Here is a 17,579-nt window from a genome sequence, read left to right as displayed (position 1 = left end):
GTAGCGTGATGCTTTGGTCCCTGTTTAAATGCATTGACTTTAGTTTCTATAGCACAAGCACCTTCAGATCAAGAGCTTCCCGTATTTGTTGTTTGTATGAACCGCTAAGGCAGTGAAAGGCCCCAGCAGCCAGGGCACTCGGCGCATCTGCTGATGGCAGGAGGGTGGTTTACCAGGGCTTTCCTCTGCAGTGCCCTTGCACCCGTGGCCACCATCATCCCACCACCCCCCGACATTCAGCCCGTGATTGACAAGCTGGCAGAGTACGTCGCCAGGAATGGCCTTAAATTTGAGACCAGTGTTCGTGCCAAGAATGATCAAAGGTCAGATGAATTTTATATATGTTAAGTATACATATTTGGGATTTTAGTTTAGCTTTTTTTTTTTTAATCTAGCTACTTAATACATTTTGTAACTATCATGTTAAATTGCTTAGTTGGGGTCTTTTTTTTCTTTCTTTTTTTTTTTTTTGGTTACCTGTTTTTTGTTTGTTTGTTTTATCTTGTCTTTTTTTAAGTAAAAATGTTGAAGCTACTTAAATTAAGAGGCTGGAGTTCATGCTTTTCAAGAATCTGTCTTGGGGCCGGCCCATGGCTCACTCGGGAGAGTGCGGTACAGATAACACCAAGGCCATGGGTTCAGATCCTATATAGGGATGGCTGGTTTGCTCATTGGCTGAGCGTGGTGCTGACAATACCAAGCCAAGGGTTAAGATCCTCTTACCGGTCATCTTTTAAAAAAAAAAAAAAGAATCTGTCTTGGAAATTTAGTCACAAATTTTGTCTGTTTATTTTTTAGATCAAATAAGGTTCCATGCCTCAGGTAGTAAAACATAAAACATTAGTTGCATTTACAGTGTGATCTGTGTGTCCCCGGACAAGCGATTTAACTTCCCTGTGCCTCAGTCTCCCTCATCTGTAAAATGGGTAGCTATGATGGTAGCTACTTTAAAGTTGTTGAGGCGATTAAAGAGTTAGTCATTGTAAAGTGTTTGGAACAGTGTCTGGCTTGTAGTAAGTACCCAGTAATACCCAGTAAAAGTTAAATGTTGTTATTGAAATGTGTTTGTTGTCTTAAATGACTGGTTTTCTTTTTCTGTTTGTAGATTTGAGTTCCTACAGCCATGGCACCAGTACAATGCCTACTATGAGTTCAAAAAGCAGTTCTTCCTCCAGAAAGAGGGGGGCGATAGCGCACAGGTACATACCTCTGGAAAGCTCTGTTGACAGGGCAGTCTGATTTGCAGATACAGAAATGATTTTCTGTTTATTCTCAGTATGTGCCAAAGGTCTTGTTGATTCTACACTTGTTCTTAATGTATATCTGGCATGCTGTCTTTAACTTTTCCCACCTCTCAGAGTTGAGATGTGCTGTTTAGAGTTGTTGGCTTATATTCATAGTGCTTGTTGATCATTTATTTGTCCAGTGTGTTCCAAACAAAAAACATCCTGTTTCTTCAAGCATTCAATGTTTCAGTTAGCTCCTATTTTTAACCTTTTTTGATGAAAGCCATGTATTGTACTTCTGTTGTGCTAACACATCTAACATAAATTTAAATACATAAAATATAAACATGTGCGTCACACGGGCATGCTGGAGCTTCCTGGCACTGTCCATGGTGGAAGCCCTGTGTCCTGGACCGTGGCTGGCTACCTGCCGCCTCACGGCCTTCCCTCTGCAACTGTCCCCACACATAGTTCTCATGCACCTGCTTGAAGCATTTCTTCTTGTCCTTGTCCTTTTTCTGCCTTTACTCTCCTCTTCTCAGTTATACAGACAGTCTGACTCTTTGTGTTGTTTTTTTTTTTTAATAAGAACATAGTTGTACGTATCTGTGGGGTTCAGCATTGAATATCAATACTTGTGTGCAATATATGATGTTTAAATCATAATTAGTATAATCTTCATTATGCAATGTAATCGATTTTCGTGGCCCTTTACCAATTCCTCCCTTTTCCACCTCTGGTAACCTCAGTTCTGTTCTCTTCTGACTCTTTTTAAAGCTTGTTTTGGTAGAGAGATGACATAGGCCTTGCTTATCAGTAGATTTCTTCAGACCTTTATCTCCAGTTGCTCAAACTGAAGAAAAGTGACTCATCTGTAGGTGGTGGATATAATTTGATATTCTAAAAGTATTCTCCATAATCAGTCTCCAAAGAAAAAATACTGGAGATTGGTGCAGAAGACAGCATTAGAGATATAAGAAGTGTAGTGTTCTTCCAGAAGGGAGGGACTCCTTCCGTTCTTCTCCTCTCATTCTATTACACCAGAAAATAGTGCATCTAAATTTGAAGGTATGTCCCTTAGTGCTACTTGAACAGTTATGTAGAAATGCTGTTGTCCAGTGAAATACATGTATATATGTGTAATCTTTTTTGACAAATTCTGTATAATTTCTTACATAACAATTTATAATAATGTTTAATCTCCCTAGGCTGCATCAGCACCAGAAGAGGGTCCTGCAGAATCTGCTTCTGAAGAGCCGAGTGATGCTGGAGAGGATGGTATGCCTGCAGACGCTGCTGAGGCGGCAGGACGAGGAGGCTCAGGCGGGAAGAAGGAGGTGGCATCCAGTAAAACCGTCCTGGACGGGAAGCTGGTAAAAGGTGCGCTGCTGCTGCAGTTACTTCTTGGCCTTGCGGGCTTCACTTTAAATTACCAAAAAAAGAATTCTCAATTACTTAGGACTAGGTACCTTTAACTGTAGAACAGGACGGAATAGGCAGCTTCTTTTAAGTTGCTGTAACAAAACTTTCTCGCTTGGTCCTACTTTCCTACCGTGGTCATATGGATATAAGCTAGTCTTAGACATATATTTGTTTAACGGCCTGTCCTGAATAATTTAATGGAAATGTTTAGAAATTTTCAAATAATGTTTCATACCCCTCAGACTTCTGAAACTACATTTATATGCAAACTAGTATACCAGTGAAATTCATTTTATTTGTCAAAGCGGGTCCCATGAGAATCTCTACCAGACAGTACTCCACTCACTCAATTTTAGTTACCTTGTTATGTTCTTGGAAGGAGATTTTCATCTAACAACACAGACATGTAATAGCCAATATAATAAAAAGCAGGAAAAGGAAAAGTCTGGAGTAAGCACATTAGCAAAGAATAGAATGGCAGAACACATGAAGAAGTGGTCAGTTAACCTCGTGGGAATGGTTCACCCTTTCTGGAGACAGGGTGTTAAGCTGGGTATTGAAAGATGAACCAGATTCCTAGAGGCAGAGGGCTGTGGCCCCAGGCCTTGCAATATGAGCTGCATGGCTTGTTGAGAGACAGCTGGTAGCCAGGTGACTCAGGTGGGTGTTGACATGGGACTTGATCTGGAGAAGTAGCCTTGGCCAGCTTGTTGGGGCTGTGCCTTCCACACTAGACCCTGAGACTGTCTAGGAAGATGGCACACCTTACAGGTTTTAGATCAGAAGAATAACTTTATCCAAACTGTTAACTTTGTGAAGAGATTGAGGCTGAGGTTTGTGGTGGAATTGATGGCCTGGAGTGGAGCTGTAACAGAAATAGAAGTAGAGCATGAGAATTGCTCTTGAGTCACGAGGAGCAGCAGAGCAGACACCCGGCATTGAAGGAGATGGTCTGGAATGGTGAGAACACCTTCCTTTGCATAGAGATGCCTTTTTGATAGGAATGGTGGTCATTCAGCATCACCAAATTGACATGGATGAATGACTAGGAAAATTTACTATTTAGAAAGTTTAAAAGTTAAAAGGAGGTTACCTGAGCACATGAGTTTAATCTCTTACCTTTCCTGGCCACCTTCAAACTCTCATTGAAATAACCAAAGAAATATAATAAGTAGAGGATAAAAACAGTTACTGCTCTAGAAACCAGGGAGAGGAGTACTGTCCAAATGTCAGAAGGGTAAGCCAACCCACCTGGAATCTAGTTCATAGGGAAGAAAAGTACACCTGGGGACTCAGTGGCAGTGACACCCAGGGGAGCTCACTTTCAACCAAAGTAGGGGGCAGACAGGAGGCTAGAGCAAGCTAGGGAGCATCTAGCAGGCAGTAGCATCTCCAGGAAGCACTCCAAATGTCCAGGTCTGCCCCCTGCCTCCACTGGTCATGGGCTGAAGGCAGCAGGCCTCCCACGCCAGCTGCAGTAGCCACACTCCCCGTGGCTGTCCTGTGACCTGGCAGGTGAGACAGCACACACAGGTTTCCCTTCTGCCTCCACCTGAGCCTGAGGTATTGACAAAATCCATTCCAGCTCTCAATTCTGGAAAAACACAGGCCTGCCTATCTCTGGAAGGGTAAAGAAACAGAAAAGTTATTGTACCTATAGAGATTCAGAAGCTCAAAAGAAGACACTCGGAGCCTCCCAAGCATGTGGTGTCTCAGAAACAGACTCCTAAGTAATAGGAGAACTATTTTTAAATCTCTAATTTGTATTGCACAAAATTGAAAATACTATAAAAACAGTGCATCTGATAACCTAATGTGTGGAAAAGATTGCTTAGAAGTAAATTGCTGAATTTTAAGATGTGATGAAAACACTAAAGATCAGATTGGATGAGAAGACAAGCTCAAAATTTTTCTCAAATCTCAAAGGAAGAGGATAGAGATGGAAGAAAAAGAATTCAGGTAGAGAAAGAGGCAGGCTCTCCTACAAGGGAGAGAAGAAACAGACCAGCACAGCACATTCTCTGTGAAGTTAGATGCCAGTAATGAAGGCCCATCTGAAGTGTTAGATGAAAGTATCTGAATGCTGGAGGAGGAAGACTTTTGCAGCACTCTGAAATCATGAGGCAGAAAGTAAAGACAGAAGGAATGTTACTCACCAAAAATTTATCAAATGTGGTAAAACTTTATTCAGAGGAAATATATAGTCTTATATGTTTAAGTTGATAAACAAAATAAAAACAAAACAAGCATCAAACTTAAGAAACTATAAAATGCATCTAAGAAAGCAGGAAAGGGGAATCAATAAAAATCAAAGCAGAAATTAGTGAGAAAATAAGAAGAAAAGACCAGTAAAGTAATCATTGTGCATGTTTAATATAGAAAAAAACAAATGCACATATACAGCATGAACGAGAAAAAAAATCACAGGTATTTTTTAAAGTATGCAAGAACAATATATAGATACATACCTTTAAATTTGAATGAATTTGAAAATCACTGAAAACTATTATTTTCTAAGAAAACTGTCAGAAATTGTTTCAAGAAGAGATAAGAAATTGTCATAGATGAATAGGCCTGAAAGAATTTTTAAATTATCAGTCAGTGAAATATCTCTAAAACCAGGCAGCAGGCCAAGACAAATTAAAGGTTGAGTTAATTTACCCTCAAGAAATAGAAGCCTACGTCATTAAAGCTACTCCAGAACATTAAGAAAGATTAAAAATTATGAAGCTCTCAATGCTTTGCAATCTATAGACCACAATCACTTAGAAGTATAGATGTTAAAATATTAAATTGAATCCAGCCATATCTTAAAACAGTAACAGGTTGTGAGCAATTGGGATTTGTTCCAGGAATCCCAGTATGGCACACCATCAGCGTTTCTGTTATAGTTTATCATGTTAACAGATGGAAGACTTTTTATGTCTTTATCTCAGTAGATGCTGAGAAAGTATCGACATATCCTTAAATTTTTTATGATAAAACTTCTTTAGTATAACAATAATTGATGTTGGAAAAACAGGCTCTCCATTGTGAAAAAAAATTAAGACTCACATCACATCTCACAACAATAATTCCAGGTAAAATTCAATATTTAAATGTAAAAAGTAAAACCAAAGTAGAAGAAAATAAAGGTAATTTTTTTCTTTTTTTTTTTTTTTTTAATAATCTTGGAGTTGCAAAGAACTTTCTAAGCATTGATTTATCATAAGGAAAGAACTTTCTAAGCATTGATTTATCATAAGGAAAGACTAATAGGTGTGATGGAGGCATAGCTAAATAAAGTTGAGAGAGAAATTTTTTTTAAATGGTGGTAAAGGGTTACTATTTTTACTATAGAAAGAGTTCTTAAAAATGAATAAGAAAAGATGTTCACTACAGTAGAAAAATAGACAAAGGACATGAAAAGATAGTTCAGAAAAGAAAAATAGATGGCCAGTAAATAAATTTTTTAACACATCCTCATTAACAAGATATTGATTTTTACTTTTCAAGTTGACAAATTTAAAAAATAATAATAGTGATGGAGAGGCTGTGGGGCAGGTGAGCATTGTTTTTGGAATTGTGAGTTGATGCAGCCTTTCTTGGAGGAGGCAGCCAGCAACAGGGACCAGATTTTAGATGTAAACCCCCCTCTACTCCTAGAAACATGGAGTTCACCAAGATGTCTGTACACAGGTGTTCATCGTAGGGCTTGTTCGTTTTTTAAAATAAATTGGAAACAGTCGTGGGAGATTATGAAATAAATTGACATGTCCATACTATAAAAAATACTATTGCCATTTTTTAAAATGATCTATATTGACATGGAAAAATGTCTACACTATTTATATGGAAAAATGTTGCTTATTAAGTGAAAATAGCAGATTATGAAACCACGGCATGATCCCATTTTTTTTTTAGCATATGTGTGACATGCAAGCACGCTTTCATGTGTGAGGAACGTCTGCTGATTATGTTCACGTGATGAATTGTGGTTGATCTTCCATTTTGTTCATTTCTGTTTCAAAGTTTCCCATAGAGAATGTGTAGTACTTTGAAGTTAGAATTTAGCAACAAAAGTTGTTGCCATAAAGTGGGAGCTTGTTTGATGTGAGAGGTGGAGGTTTCACCCAGGGGTGCTCATGGCTCTGTGCTAGGCACCACGCTGCCTCAGTGCACACATCAGCCATGCATCAGTCCTCTCCAGGCTGCAGGCAAGCAGACTGTAAACACAGAAACACAAATTATAGCAAGTGGTGTGCGGAAGAGAGGTTGGATGGGACCTGTCTGAGGAGTATCATGTGAGCCGATCCTGGACAGGGGAAAGTGCTGGACAAGACTCCAGAAAGAAGACAGCTGGGCAGCAGTTGATGCTGCATGGCTCAGGCATGTGACAGGCTGGTGTGGCCAAGACCACATAGGGCTGTGGCAGCACTGAGGAGGAAGTTGGGTTTTATTCTTAGTGCAGTGGGAAACCATTCATTGGAGGCTGTCAAGAGTGCTTCACATGTTTTGATGTGATTTGCAAGAAAGGTTATAGACAGAAACAGTAGTTATGTAATTGAATAATTATACAAAAGAACTGATTCCTAATCCCCAGCTTTGCGCTGAGTTACCTTGCGAAACTTTCCTTTTCTGTAAAATGGGGAGCCTAACAGATCTGTTGGGATTGTAAACGTTACATGAGGAAGGCGAGACATACATACTGTGCATGTTAGTCAGTTCTTTTATGAAATCACTTCCTATATTGGATAACAGTACTTTCTGGTATTGTGTTTGGCAAGCATAGATGCTAGCTTTAAAATGTCTACTTTATACTACATGTTGGTAGAAAGCACTCCAGAAGCTTTCGTTTTAATATTCTATTTGCTGATTGCTTACTTTTCTAATTTGGGGGAAGAGATGGTTTAGGAATAATTGTTTTAAAATCATTTTGTGATAAATTTTAGTCTAGCCCCTTGAGTGATTTTGATTAATTAACATTTTATGTGAAGTTTTCTCTGCTGTTAAACTTTTCCTTTACCCTATATTTATTAAAAAACATATATCTCAATCACTTTATTAAATCCCACTTCTGGAATATTTTGAAGCAAATCCCCATCATCATAGTTTTTCATCAATAAGTATTTTAGTATGTATTTCTAAAAAAATGACTTTTTAAAATATAACCACAATAAAATGGCTAATACTGACTATCCTTACAAAACATGTTTTTAATCCGCTGTGTTATATCTTTGTTTTGAGGGGGGTGGTTATGAATGCAAACATACGCTAAACCAGTATAGAATGAAGTTGTATAAAGTTGCATAATCAATACAAGACTAATTTTACTCCTTTTAAATTTTACCTTATAAAATTCTGTGCTCTCAACATTTAATATCTTGATATGTGCTCTGTAGCTTGAGGTGATTGTTGGTGAAAGGTTATTATATTTCAGAGGTCTGGGATATTTCATGCTTGACATCTACTTCCCATCACACATGGATTTGGAAGCATAAGATGCTGAAGGTGGGGAGAACCTCAGGGGCCAGTTGGGTGACCCCACTCTACTGAGGAGCTGAAGCCCCCGGGGTGCCAGGGATGGGATCGCTGAATTAAGTCACAGCCCTTCTAGAACCTGCCTTTGTTAACCCAGAATCCATGTCTCTCTCAAAGTTATCTGGTTTGCAGTGCACTTAAAATTCCCTTCATTGTGGTTTATTTGAATATCCATCATAAATAATAACTCATTTTTAAAAATAAAGCGTCTTGGGCCGGCCCGGTGGCGCACTGGAGAGTGCGCCGCTTGGGAGCGTGGCGGCGCTCCCGCTGAGGGTTCGGATCCCATGTGGAGACCGGTTCCCGCTCACTGGCTGAGCGCAGTGAGGGTTGCGATCCCGTTGCCGGTCCCCGGTACGGGTGTGACACCGAGGGTTGCGATCCCGTTACCGGTCAGTAAAAAAGACAAAAAGGAAAAAATAAAAATAAAAATAAAGCATCTTATTGCAACCAATTAGCTGTTGTTAAGAGCCATTTACTATTGTCTCAGAAAGAGAAAGGGATTCAGTGTTTGTTGAGTGTGTGGGGACTGGGAAGGTTTTTTTTTTTTTTTTCTTTTTGTCTTTTGTATTTCTCTTAAATTAAGTTTTCCAAATATTCCAGGGGAAAAACATGGCATTTTTTTGTTGTTGTTGTTCGGTTTAGAATTTCTTTTATGTTAGGTTTAGAATTTTCATATGGGCGTACAGACTGATCTAACATAATACCTGTCACAAAGTAGGTACCCAGTAAAATGTTTGCTGAATAAAGGAATGGATTCTTTAATTTTTGCTTTAAAAGAAAAGGCTCATTTATATAGTTAGAGTTTCTTTAAAGATACTTTTTTATAGTGGAGTCGCATCATATGCCTGCAAATGCAAATTCAGCTATATGCTGAACCATGATCAGAGCCTGGTGCTGATAACACCAAGGTCAAGGGTTCAGATCCCTGTACTGGCCAGCCACCAATAAAAGAAAAGAAAAGAAAAATGAGAAGAATTGACCATTAAAAATTGTAGGTGATCCTGCTCTGGCACTTAGTGTGTTCTTGCTGTGGCCCCAGGCAGCACCGTCACTGTGCAGTCCCATCACAACAGGAGCCACCCTTTGGGGGACTTGGTTCAGTCCCACTCATCCTGGCCCTCTCATTTGCAGTGGGCATTTAAGTAGGACCACTCTGACAATATGGATGTCTCTCCCAGCCGTAGAGCCCCCTTGTAAGATGTGACTCCACTCTAGATGTCACCTCCTGCCAGGTGATGCCCAAGTGGGTGGGAGGGCCTGGGGGAATCTCTTCTCTGTGCTTCTAGTTACCTAAAAATGTCACAATTTTCACCTTTTCTCAATAGCTTCATTTGCTCCAATAAGCTTTGCAATCAAGGCCAAAGAAAATGATCTACTTCCCCTGGAAAAAAATCGTGTTAAGCTAGATGATGACAGTGATGATGATGAAGAAAGCAAAGAAGGCCAAGAAAGTTCTAGTAGTGCCGCAAACCCCAGCCCGGCAGTTGCCCCACCCTGTGTAGTTGTGGAGGAGAAGAAGCCTCCACTTACCCAGGAGGAGCTAGAAGCAAAGCAAGGTTTGTCAATGGCTTTTAAATTTTTTGAAAGAAAGAAAATACGTAAATATAAGATTTCCCTGCTAAGCCAAAACTACTGAGACTGCCAACTCAAATCTTGAGACTTTGGAAATCGGAGCCATTTGGGAGTTGTATAACATGTGAGCATTTGAAAAGTTCCCTGTTAGAGTAATGAGCACCACTCTTCTGTGAGCATCAAGGCGGTGCCGCTGGCGATTTGTTTTCAAAGACTCCATGTTGGCTGTCTCAGACCTGATGCGCCCCAGCGCCCCAGTAGAGTGCATTGATGGAGGTGCACTTCGTGCTTTGATGGCTGCCCCAGGGCAAAGTGCTCAGCCTGTGTTCCCAGCTCAGGTTAATGTTCCAAAGTAGGAGATGCCCTTTTGTGAGCTGTCTCACAGCAGAACCATTGGACCCTTGTAGATGGTGTGTGCCCAAGCTGATTTCTCCAGGCGGGCTGTGGCCAGTCTTCATGAGTCACCGCATGGCCTCTACAGGGCCCTGACGTGTGGCCAGCAGCATTTGGAGGGGACATCTCACAGTCTTTCTGCCCCCCCCCTCCGAAATAAATTATATTCTGCATGAAAGTAGTAAATTTCTGATTGCATTTGCGGCTTTTGTGTAATTAACTGGTTTTCTTAAATTGGTTTTCCTGTGTACACAAACAGATCAAGCAACATTTTAAAAAGGTAATTTTTTAACCCCAGTATGCTCTACTGTCAAGAACTCACCTTGTACTCAGTTCTCCCTAAGCAAATTTGTATTTGTACATGTGTATCTAGATCTGTTCTTCCTGTGTGTAAACTGAACAACTTGTTGGATCATTTGGAATAAAACTTTACACAGAGTATTCACTGCCTGGTATGAATATTTTGGATACATGTTTATGAAAGCCATTTTGACATTTCCATTATTCTAGCTTTCACTAGTTTGGAATCCTGTCAACTTTCTGACTTTGAAAGTAAAATGTCAAAAAAAAGAACAGAATTATAAACTAATTCTCTGAAAATTCAGATTGCCTGATGTGTTTACCTATTCTGAAATTTGTATCATGTTCTTTTTTTTAAATAACTGCATTGTATGACCCTTTTGCCACCTATAGAAATTAAGATAGGAAGATAAAATACTGCCTGCTCTAAACTTCTTTTTTCTTTGTTTATTCCTTAAGCAAAGCAAAAGCTGGAGGACCGCCTTGCAGCTGCTGCCCGGGAAAAGCTGGCCCAGGCGTCTAAGGAGTCGAAGGAGAAACAGCTTCAAGCAGAACGTAAAAGGAAAGCAGCGTTATTTTTACAAACCTTAAAAAATCCTCTCCCAGAAGCAGAAGTTGGGAAAATTGAGGAGAGTCCTTTCAGTGTAGAGGTACGTTAAAGAAATTCCACATTGGCATTTGTGGGGAAGCATGATAATAAGAGTAGGTGAGCATGGGGCTCTCTCTTGCCAGAGTAAGGGATTTTTGCTCACCCCACTCTGCCGACCCACAAGGGTTACAGACTTTATAGCCATGCGTCTGTAAGAATCTGATGACAGCCTCTCCATAAATGTACATATGCACATACACACCAAATACTAGCCATGATTTCAGAGAATTCTCAGACCACTGGGCCCCAGCTTAGGAGTGTCTGCTTTATGACTGCCCTTCCAGGGCCCACAGGAGAGCTTTGAGTGCTCATGAGGGGCTTGCTGCTGGAGTGCTCCCTGCAGCACCACTGTGGCCCATACTGAGCTCACACTACTGCTAACAACCTTATGCCAGGGTCTATATCAATATCAGTATTTTTCATTAAAAAGAAGTAGTGAGATATGATCACCTTTGTTTTTAGTAAGAGGGAGTTGATGGTAGTCTGTACAAAGTTACAAAGTTACAGTTAGATGGGAAGAATAAGTTCTGGTGCTCTAGGGTGACTATAGCTAATAATATTGTATTGTATATTTCAAGATAGCCAGAAGAGAGGATCTGGAATACTATAACCACAAAGGAATGATAAATGTTTCGGACATAGATATGCTAAGTATTCTAATTAGATCATTATACAATATATGCATGTATTGAAATAAACTATACCCCATAAACACGTACAATGAAAAAACTTAATTAAAAAATTTAAAAGTTTTTAAAGAAATGGAGGATGTTGAGAGCACAGGCTCCAGGGGTAGACAGTCCCTTGCTCAGCAGTGTGACCAGGGACTTGGCCTCAGATGGGGATCATCTCATTGCTGCCTTTTGGGGTGACTGCCTTGAGTGAGGTGCCTGAGACCACCCTCTGGTTAACGCTGGTTCCTTCCACAGTGGTGGTGGGTGGGAGCAGCTAATCCTCCTCCCTGGAAACTCTGCCTTTTCCTAGTCACACCAATGTAGAATCTTTTAAGTTTTATTTTATTTTATTTATTTTTTTTTTTTCCTTTCTGTCTTTTTTCGTGACCGGCAACGGATCGCAACCCTCAGTGTCGCGCCCGTACCGGACCAGGACCGGCAACGGGATCACAACCCTCGGTGCTGTGCCCGCACCTCGTTCAGCCAGTGAGCGGCCGGTCTGTATGTGGGATCTGAACCCTCGGCGGGAGCGCCGCCACACTCTCAAGTGGCGCACTGTAGCAGTGCGCCACCGGGCCAGCCCCTAAGTTTTATTTTAGATTCTTTAGCAGTTCTCTCTCTGAATTTTATTTTGTATTTAAAGTATACTTCAGGAATATCTAGAGATTCTCTTGGGAGTTCAGAAACATTTTGGAGACTTTTTAAAGTAAGAAAGAATAGAGTATGACATTCACCGAGGCTTAAAGGAGGTTTGTCTTTGTATAAGTAAGTTGTGACAGAACTGAGTGTCCTAGTAGCGTGTACTCCCATTTTAGATGAATTGAAAGCCTCCTTCACATTTGAACTATGATATTAGAATGGTTTGTAGATTCACAGTTAGCAGCAGCTAAAACGTTATAGCCTTATGGTTTTTTTAGAGCAGTTAAACACAGTCATTTGAAAAAATCTTTCTCAACTTAATCTGTCTTTTAAAAAAAAAAAGATAGTAACTTGAGGAATTTTGCTTTTCGAATAGTTTCAAACCTTGAGAAAAATTGAGAGTAGTGAAATGACCACCTTGCCCACCCCACATCTGGTATGCACGTCTGCACGTACACTTATTTCCCAGAACAGTCTGAAGCTCACATGCAGACATGGTGACAGCCCTCCCCCAGATACTCCAGCATGTGTCCCCACAAGGAAAGACCTTCTCCTGGGGAACCGCAGCCCCGTAGGACAGACTGATCATGGCTGTCACTTTAGTTCCTATGCAGAACACAGCCACATCTCTCCATGTGTCCCCAGATGTCTTTTGTAGCTGGCTTTTCCCATAATAAAGAACAAGCCCTTTGCTTTTTTGACTTTAATTACATTGACATTTCTAAGAGTCCAGGGTCATTATTCAAAACTAATTTTCTGCATGTAGTTGCCTGCTTTGTTTTTCTGTTGAAAGCAGTATTCTGAGTTCAGATTGTTAGCATTCTGCTGAAGGCTGAATCAACTTTCTTGTGTCAGGAATCAGTCTGAAATGCTCTCAGATTTGGCAGGAGCTTCCAAAGATAGCTGGATTAGACTGGGAAGAGAAGAAGTTAACGTAAGTTTGTGTGAGACCTTGTCAAGTATGGAGTATCACCTGGTGAGCTGACTCCTGGATGTTGCCACCTGCTTAAGCATTGGGTCTGAAAGTGGTCAATGGTCCTATCCTCTGAACCATCCTTGACAATGCCACTCCCAGGAAATGTGCACTTTCAGGGGAGAGGGAAACCCACCAGCAGCCCCCCAGGACAATCACCTCACTGCCATCTATACAGCTCTTTACAGACATGGGCTGCCTATCTCTGGCCCTCACTTCGGCCAGTTTTGGCAAAAGCAAAAGGATCTGTTGTCGTTCCTTAGCTTTGGAAAGATTTCTGCAGAAATAAGGGAATGAATATGTACCAACTAAAAATGATCATTAAGACTACTGTAACCGCATAGAAAAATACTTTTGATATAGGAAGGGGAGAGGCAGAATTTAAAATATCTGCTGCCTTTCATGGTTGCAGCTGTAAAAATTATGCGTGTAGCAAGGAGGGGGAGAAAACTTAAGAAAGTAAGGGAAGCGTTGTAATGGTAGGGATGTGTGTATTTATTTTAATTTCCGTTATTGTTTCGTATCATTTGTGCAGTGAATAAAGGGGTTAATTAAAAGACATCTGCAAAAATACATACTTTAACTGATTATATTACATGATTGCATCTATATGTTCTAATAAAATTGTGTTTTAATGAAAACTCAGTGCAGTCATTCATCATTAATCCACAGTTTTTCCCAGTCTACTATTTTGAATAGCTACCAGAATTCTTCCCTTGTAAACACAAGATAGGCTACAACTTATGCCTTTATCCTATTTGTTTTTATATGAGGCTTCTCATTTCCTGCTTTCAAGCATTGGTTTTAAATCTGTAATACGTAGAAATGAGTGTTTAAGTCATTGGAATGATCTCCCTGGATATGTGTGTGTGTGTTTTGTGTATATACAGAGTATAGTTACTAAGCTATTTTAACAAAAATGTAATGGTAGCAGCAGATGGTGATAAGTGTATTTAACTTCTTTGAAACAAAAATATTTGTAGTTAAATTGGCAACCATCATAACTAAGATTCAAACTTGAAAAAAATTCTAGCCTAAGGCACCTTCTGGAGAAAGGTGCCCTTGGCTTTAGTAAGAGTTCTTATGTGCAGTTTACTCACAGATGCTGGGATGTTTGACACAACTACGTAGGTGGGGAGTTCTTAGAGTGCAGGATGAATTGAGACATGATGGGGTATGGCCCTCAAGCCCTGGGTGAGGAAACCCACGAGACTTAGGAGTCAGCACAGTGGGAGCTCGTGGCCTCCTCGATCAGAGCATGACCAGCGTGGCCCACTTTGCAGGACAAGCAGATGCATGTAGGGTGGCATAAGGACACTCTAAAAGGTGTAGTACAAAACTTGGCAGGAATTTTACTGTCTTAAGGTTCACTGAAAACAGCCACCGTGCAGTTTATTTGCCTTAAGGACAGGCACTTTTCTATTTTTACTTTGCTTTTGATAAAAGCAGTATATACATATGATTTTAAAAGTTCAAATGCTGGAGAAAGACATAAAATGAAGAGGAAAAGTCTTTTCGTGCACACGCGCACTTGCGTGTGTGTGTGTGCGGGCGTGCGTGCGTGCGTGTTTTAATTCCCGTAGAAGTCACAGTTTTTTAAACTTTATTTTGGGTTTTTTATTGTGGCAAAATGTTCATATAAAGCTACCATTTTAACCCTTTATTCTGGTGTCCAGTTCAGTGGCAGTAAGTACCTTCACATTGTTATGCAACCATCCCCACCATTCATGTCCAGAACTCTCATCTTCCCAAACTGAAACTGTAACCATTAAAATGACTTCCTATACCCCTCCCCCAGCCCCTGACGACCTCTATTCCACTTTCTGTCTCTATGAGTCTCATGACTCTAGGGACCTCCTGTAAGTGGAATTATATAGTGTTTGTCCTTTTGTGACTGGCTTATTTCACTTGGAACAGTGTTCTCAAGGTCCATCCATATCGTAGCACATGTCAGAGTTTCCTTCCTTTTTAATGCTGAATAATATTCCATTGTATGGATGGACCACATATTGTTTCTTTTGTATTCTTAAGGGGGGAAGAAAATCTGTCGATTTATGTATAGATTTCAAATACTGTAATGGGACTCTGCCTCATACATTATTCTGACAATTTGCTGTTTTCAGTTATTGTAAAGATCTGTCCATGTCAGTGCTCAAAGTAGCACTTGGTATTATATAGGCACCTGGTAAATATCTGTTGGCTGAGCAACTGTAAGTCATTTATCTGTCCTTAAATCACCCTCTTAGAGTGTGCCGTCACTGGTAACTGCCCCCTGCTGTGGGAAATGTAAAACATGTCCAGGGTTTTATGGTTGTGAGTAAGGCTACTTTAACGCTGTTGTCCTGTATCTTCTGCACTTCAGTGAATGTCCTCATGAGTTAGATCCCTGACCGTGGAACTGCTGTTTTAATTTGAGGTACTGCTAAATTGGCCCCAAAAGAATGGCAGCAGTTTTGTTTACCTCCGTGGGGTATGAAAATAACTTTTCTCGTGGCCCTGTCAGCTCTAGTCATCACCCTTAATTCTTATCAGTCTGCTAGGCAGGAAAATGGCTCTGTTTTAATTTACATATTTTAATGATGAGTGACACTGAATAACTTACCTTGGTTTCTTGGCATTTGGGTTTTCTGCTGCACTGTGAACTGCCCTGGTGGCTGCTTTCCTTTTGGTTGCCTCTGACCCTGCACTTCATGTTAGCACTTCCTTGTCAGCAACACACACATTTCCCCTCGCACATCCTGATCTGCCCCCAGCATTCACTTCAGCTCGAGGAGCATGTTGGTAGACACAGCCCGTTCACTAGATCATACATCTCTTCCCCACCAATGTGCAGAGCCCCCTTTGTTCCATACTAAATTCCCATTTGTATTTGATTGATTTCTGCACGTGTGTCTGTTCAATTCCATTGATATCAGGACAGGTGATTTTACATATTCAGGTATAATTTTAAGTGATGCCTTCTAGTGAGCTATTGACATGGAAAGATATTGACAGTACACTAAATGTTTAAGCAGTATATAAAATATGTAAAAGCACATGCGTAAATAGTAATATAAACCTGTGTATATATATATTGTCCTCGTTCTTGGTGTATGTGTGATCTTCATTTAAAATGAAGAGAGGCTGGCTGGTTAGCTCAGTTGGTTAGAGCACAACCTTGTAATACCAAGGTCAGGGGTTCAGATCCCCGAACCGGCCAGCCACCAAAAAAAAAAAGAGAGAGATCTGTTGGGCCAGCCCGTGGTCCACTCGGGAGAGTGTGGTGCTGATAACACCAAGGCCCTGGGTTTGGATTTGATATAGGGATGGCCGGTTAGCTCACTGGGTGAGTGAGCATGGTGCTGACAACACCAAGTCAAGGGTTAAGATCCCCTTACCGGTCATCTTTTTAAAAAATAAATAAAATGAAGAGAAATGCTGACAACACCAAGTCAAGGGTTAAGATCCCCTTACCGGTCATCTTTTTAAAAAATAAATAAAATGAAGAGAAATGCTGACAACACCAAGTCAAGGGTTAAGATCCCCTTACCGGTCATCTTTTTAAAAAATAAATAAAATGAAGAGAAATGCTGACAACACCAAGTCAAGGGTTAAGATCCCCTTACCGGTCATCTTTTTAAAAAATAAATAAAATGAAGAGAAATCAGAGTCTTAACTGAACCCCTTTTGAGTTACTGTGCAGTCATTTGCATAGTAACAACAGCTTTCAGGACAGTTTTTAGATTCCAGTAATTTTTTCAAGTTATTGATCCTTCCAAGTTTAGGAGTACAACAAGAGTTTGAAAAGGAAGTAGGAACAAAAATGAACTTGTTTCCAGAGGCTTTTATGTTCAAGGTGCCAGGGCACTTTGTGGTATGAATTAGAAGTTTGTTTGTTGACCAGTGGTCATAAGATTACATTTGCGCACCTGGCGGGGCACATGCACACCTCCAGCAGGGCAGCCTGCAGGGCACAAGGCTTAGGTGGGACCTTCGGGAGCTTGATAATTTGGACAGGTGACACACAATAGCGAGGGCCCTCAAGTGGTAAAGGACAGGTGGGGCTGCTCAGGATGCGGAGTTTTGGTGGCAGTAGAGAAATGCGTGTTTTGAAGAGCTTGGGATGCTGGAATGAGCAGGGGAGACTGACAAGACTAAAGCAGCTTTTCCCCATGAAGAATGGGTCCTCGGCCTGCATGTTGGGCAGGGGCAGCAGAAAAGGAAGCACA

At 40.6% G+C, this 17,579-nt stretch overlaps 1 protein-coding gene across 7 annotated transcripts in view; it reads left to right on the top strand.

Moving 5' to 3' along the window:
- The window catches only part of SFSWAP (splicing factor, suppressor of white-apricot family), an 84,908-nt gene that overhangs the window by 40,438 nt on the left and 26,891 nt on the right, over positions 1–17,579 (top strand). For all 7 annotated transcript variants that reach the window (XM_008574624.1, XM_008574622.1, XM_008574621.1 and 4 more), the window contains 5 exons: positions 192–323; positions 1,106–1,199; positions 2,435–2,606; positions 9,497–9,727; positions 10,896–11,086. In XM_008574624.1, coding sequence (XP_008572846.1) covers positions 192–323; positions 1,106–1,199; positions 2,435–2,606; positions 9,497–9,727; positions 10,896–11,086 — 820 coding nt within the window. The remainder of the gene's footprint in view (positions 1–191; positions 324–1,105; positions 1,200–2,434; positions 2,607–9,496; positions 9,728–10,895; positions 11,087–17,579) is intronic.

Source organism: Galeopterus variegatus, unplaced genomic scaffold, assembly GCF_000696425.1.
Source record: "Galeopterus variegatus unplaced genomic scaffold, G_variegatus-3.0.2 Scaffold1075, whole genome shotgun sequence".
NCBI lineage: Eukaryota > Metazoa > Chordata > Mammalia > Dermoptera > Cynocephalidae > Galeopterus > Galeopterus variegatus.
This window is presented reverse-complemented; position numbering and strand designations above follow the sequence as displayed.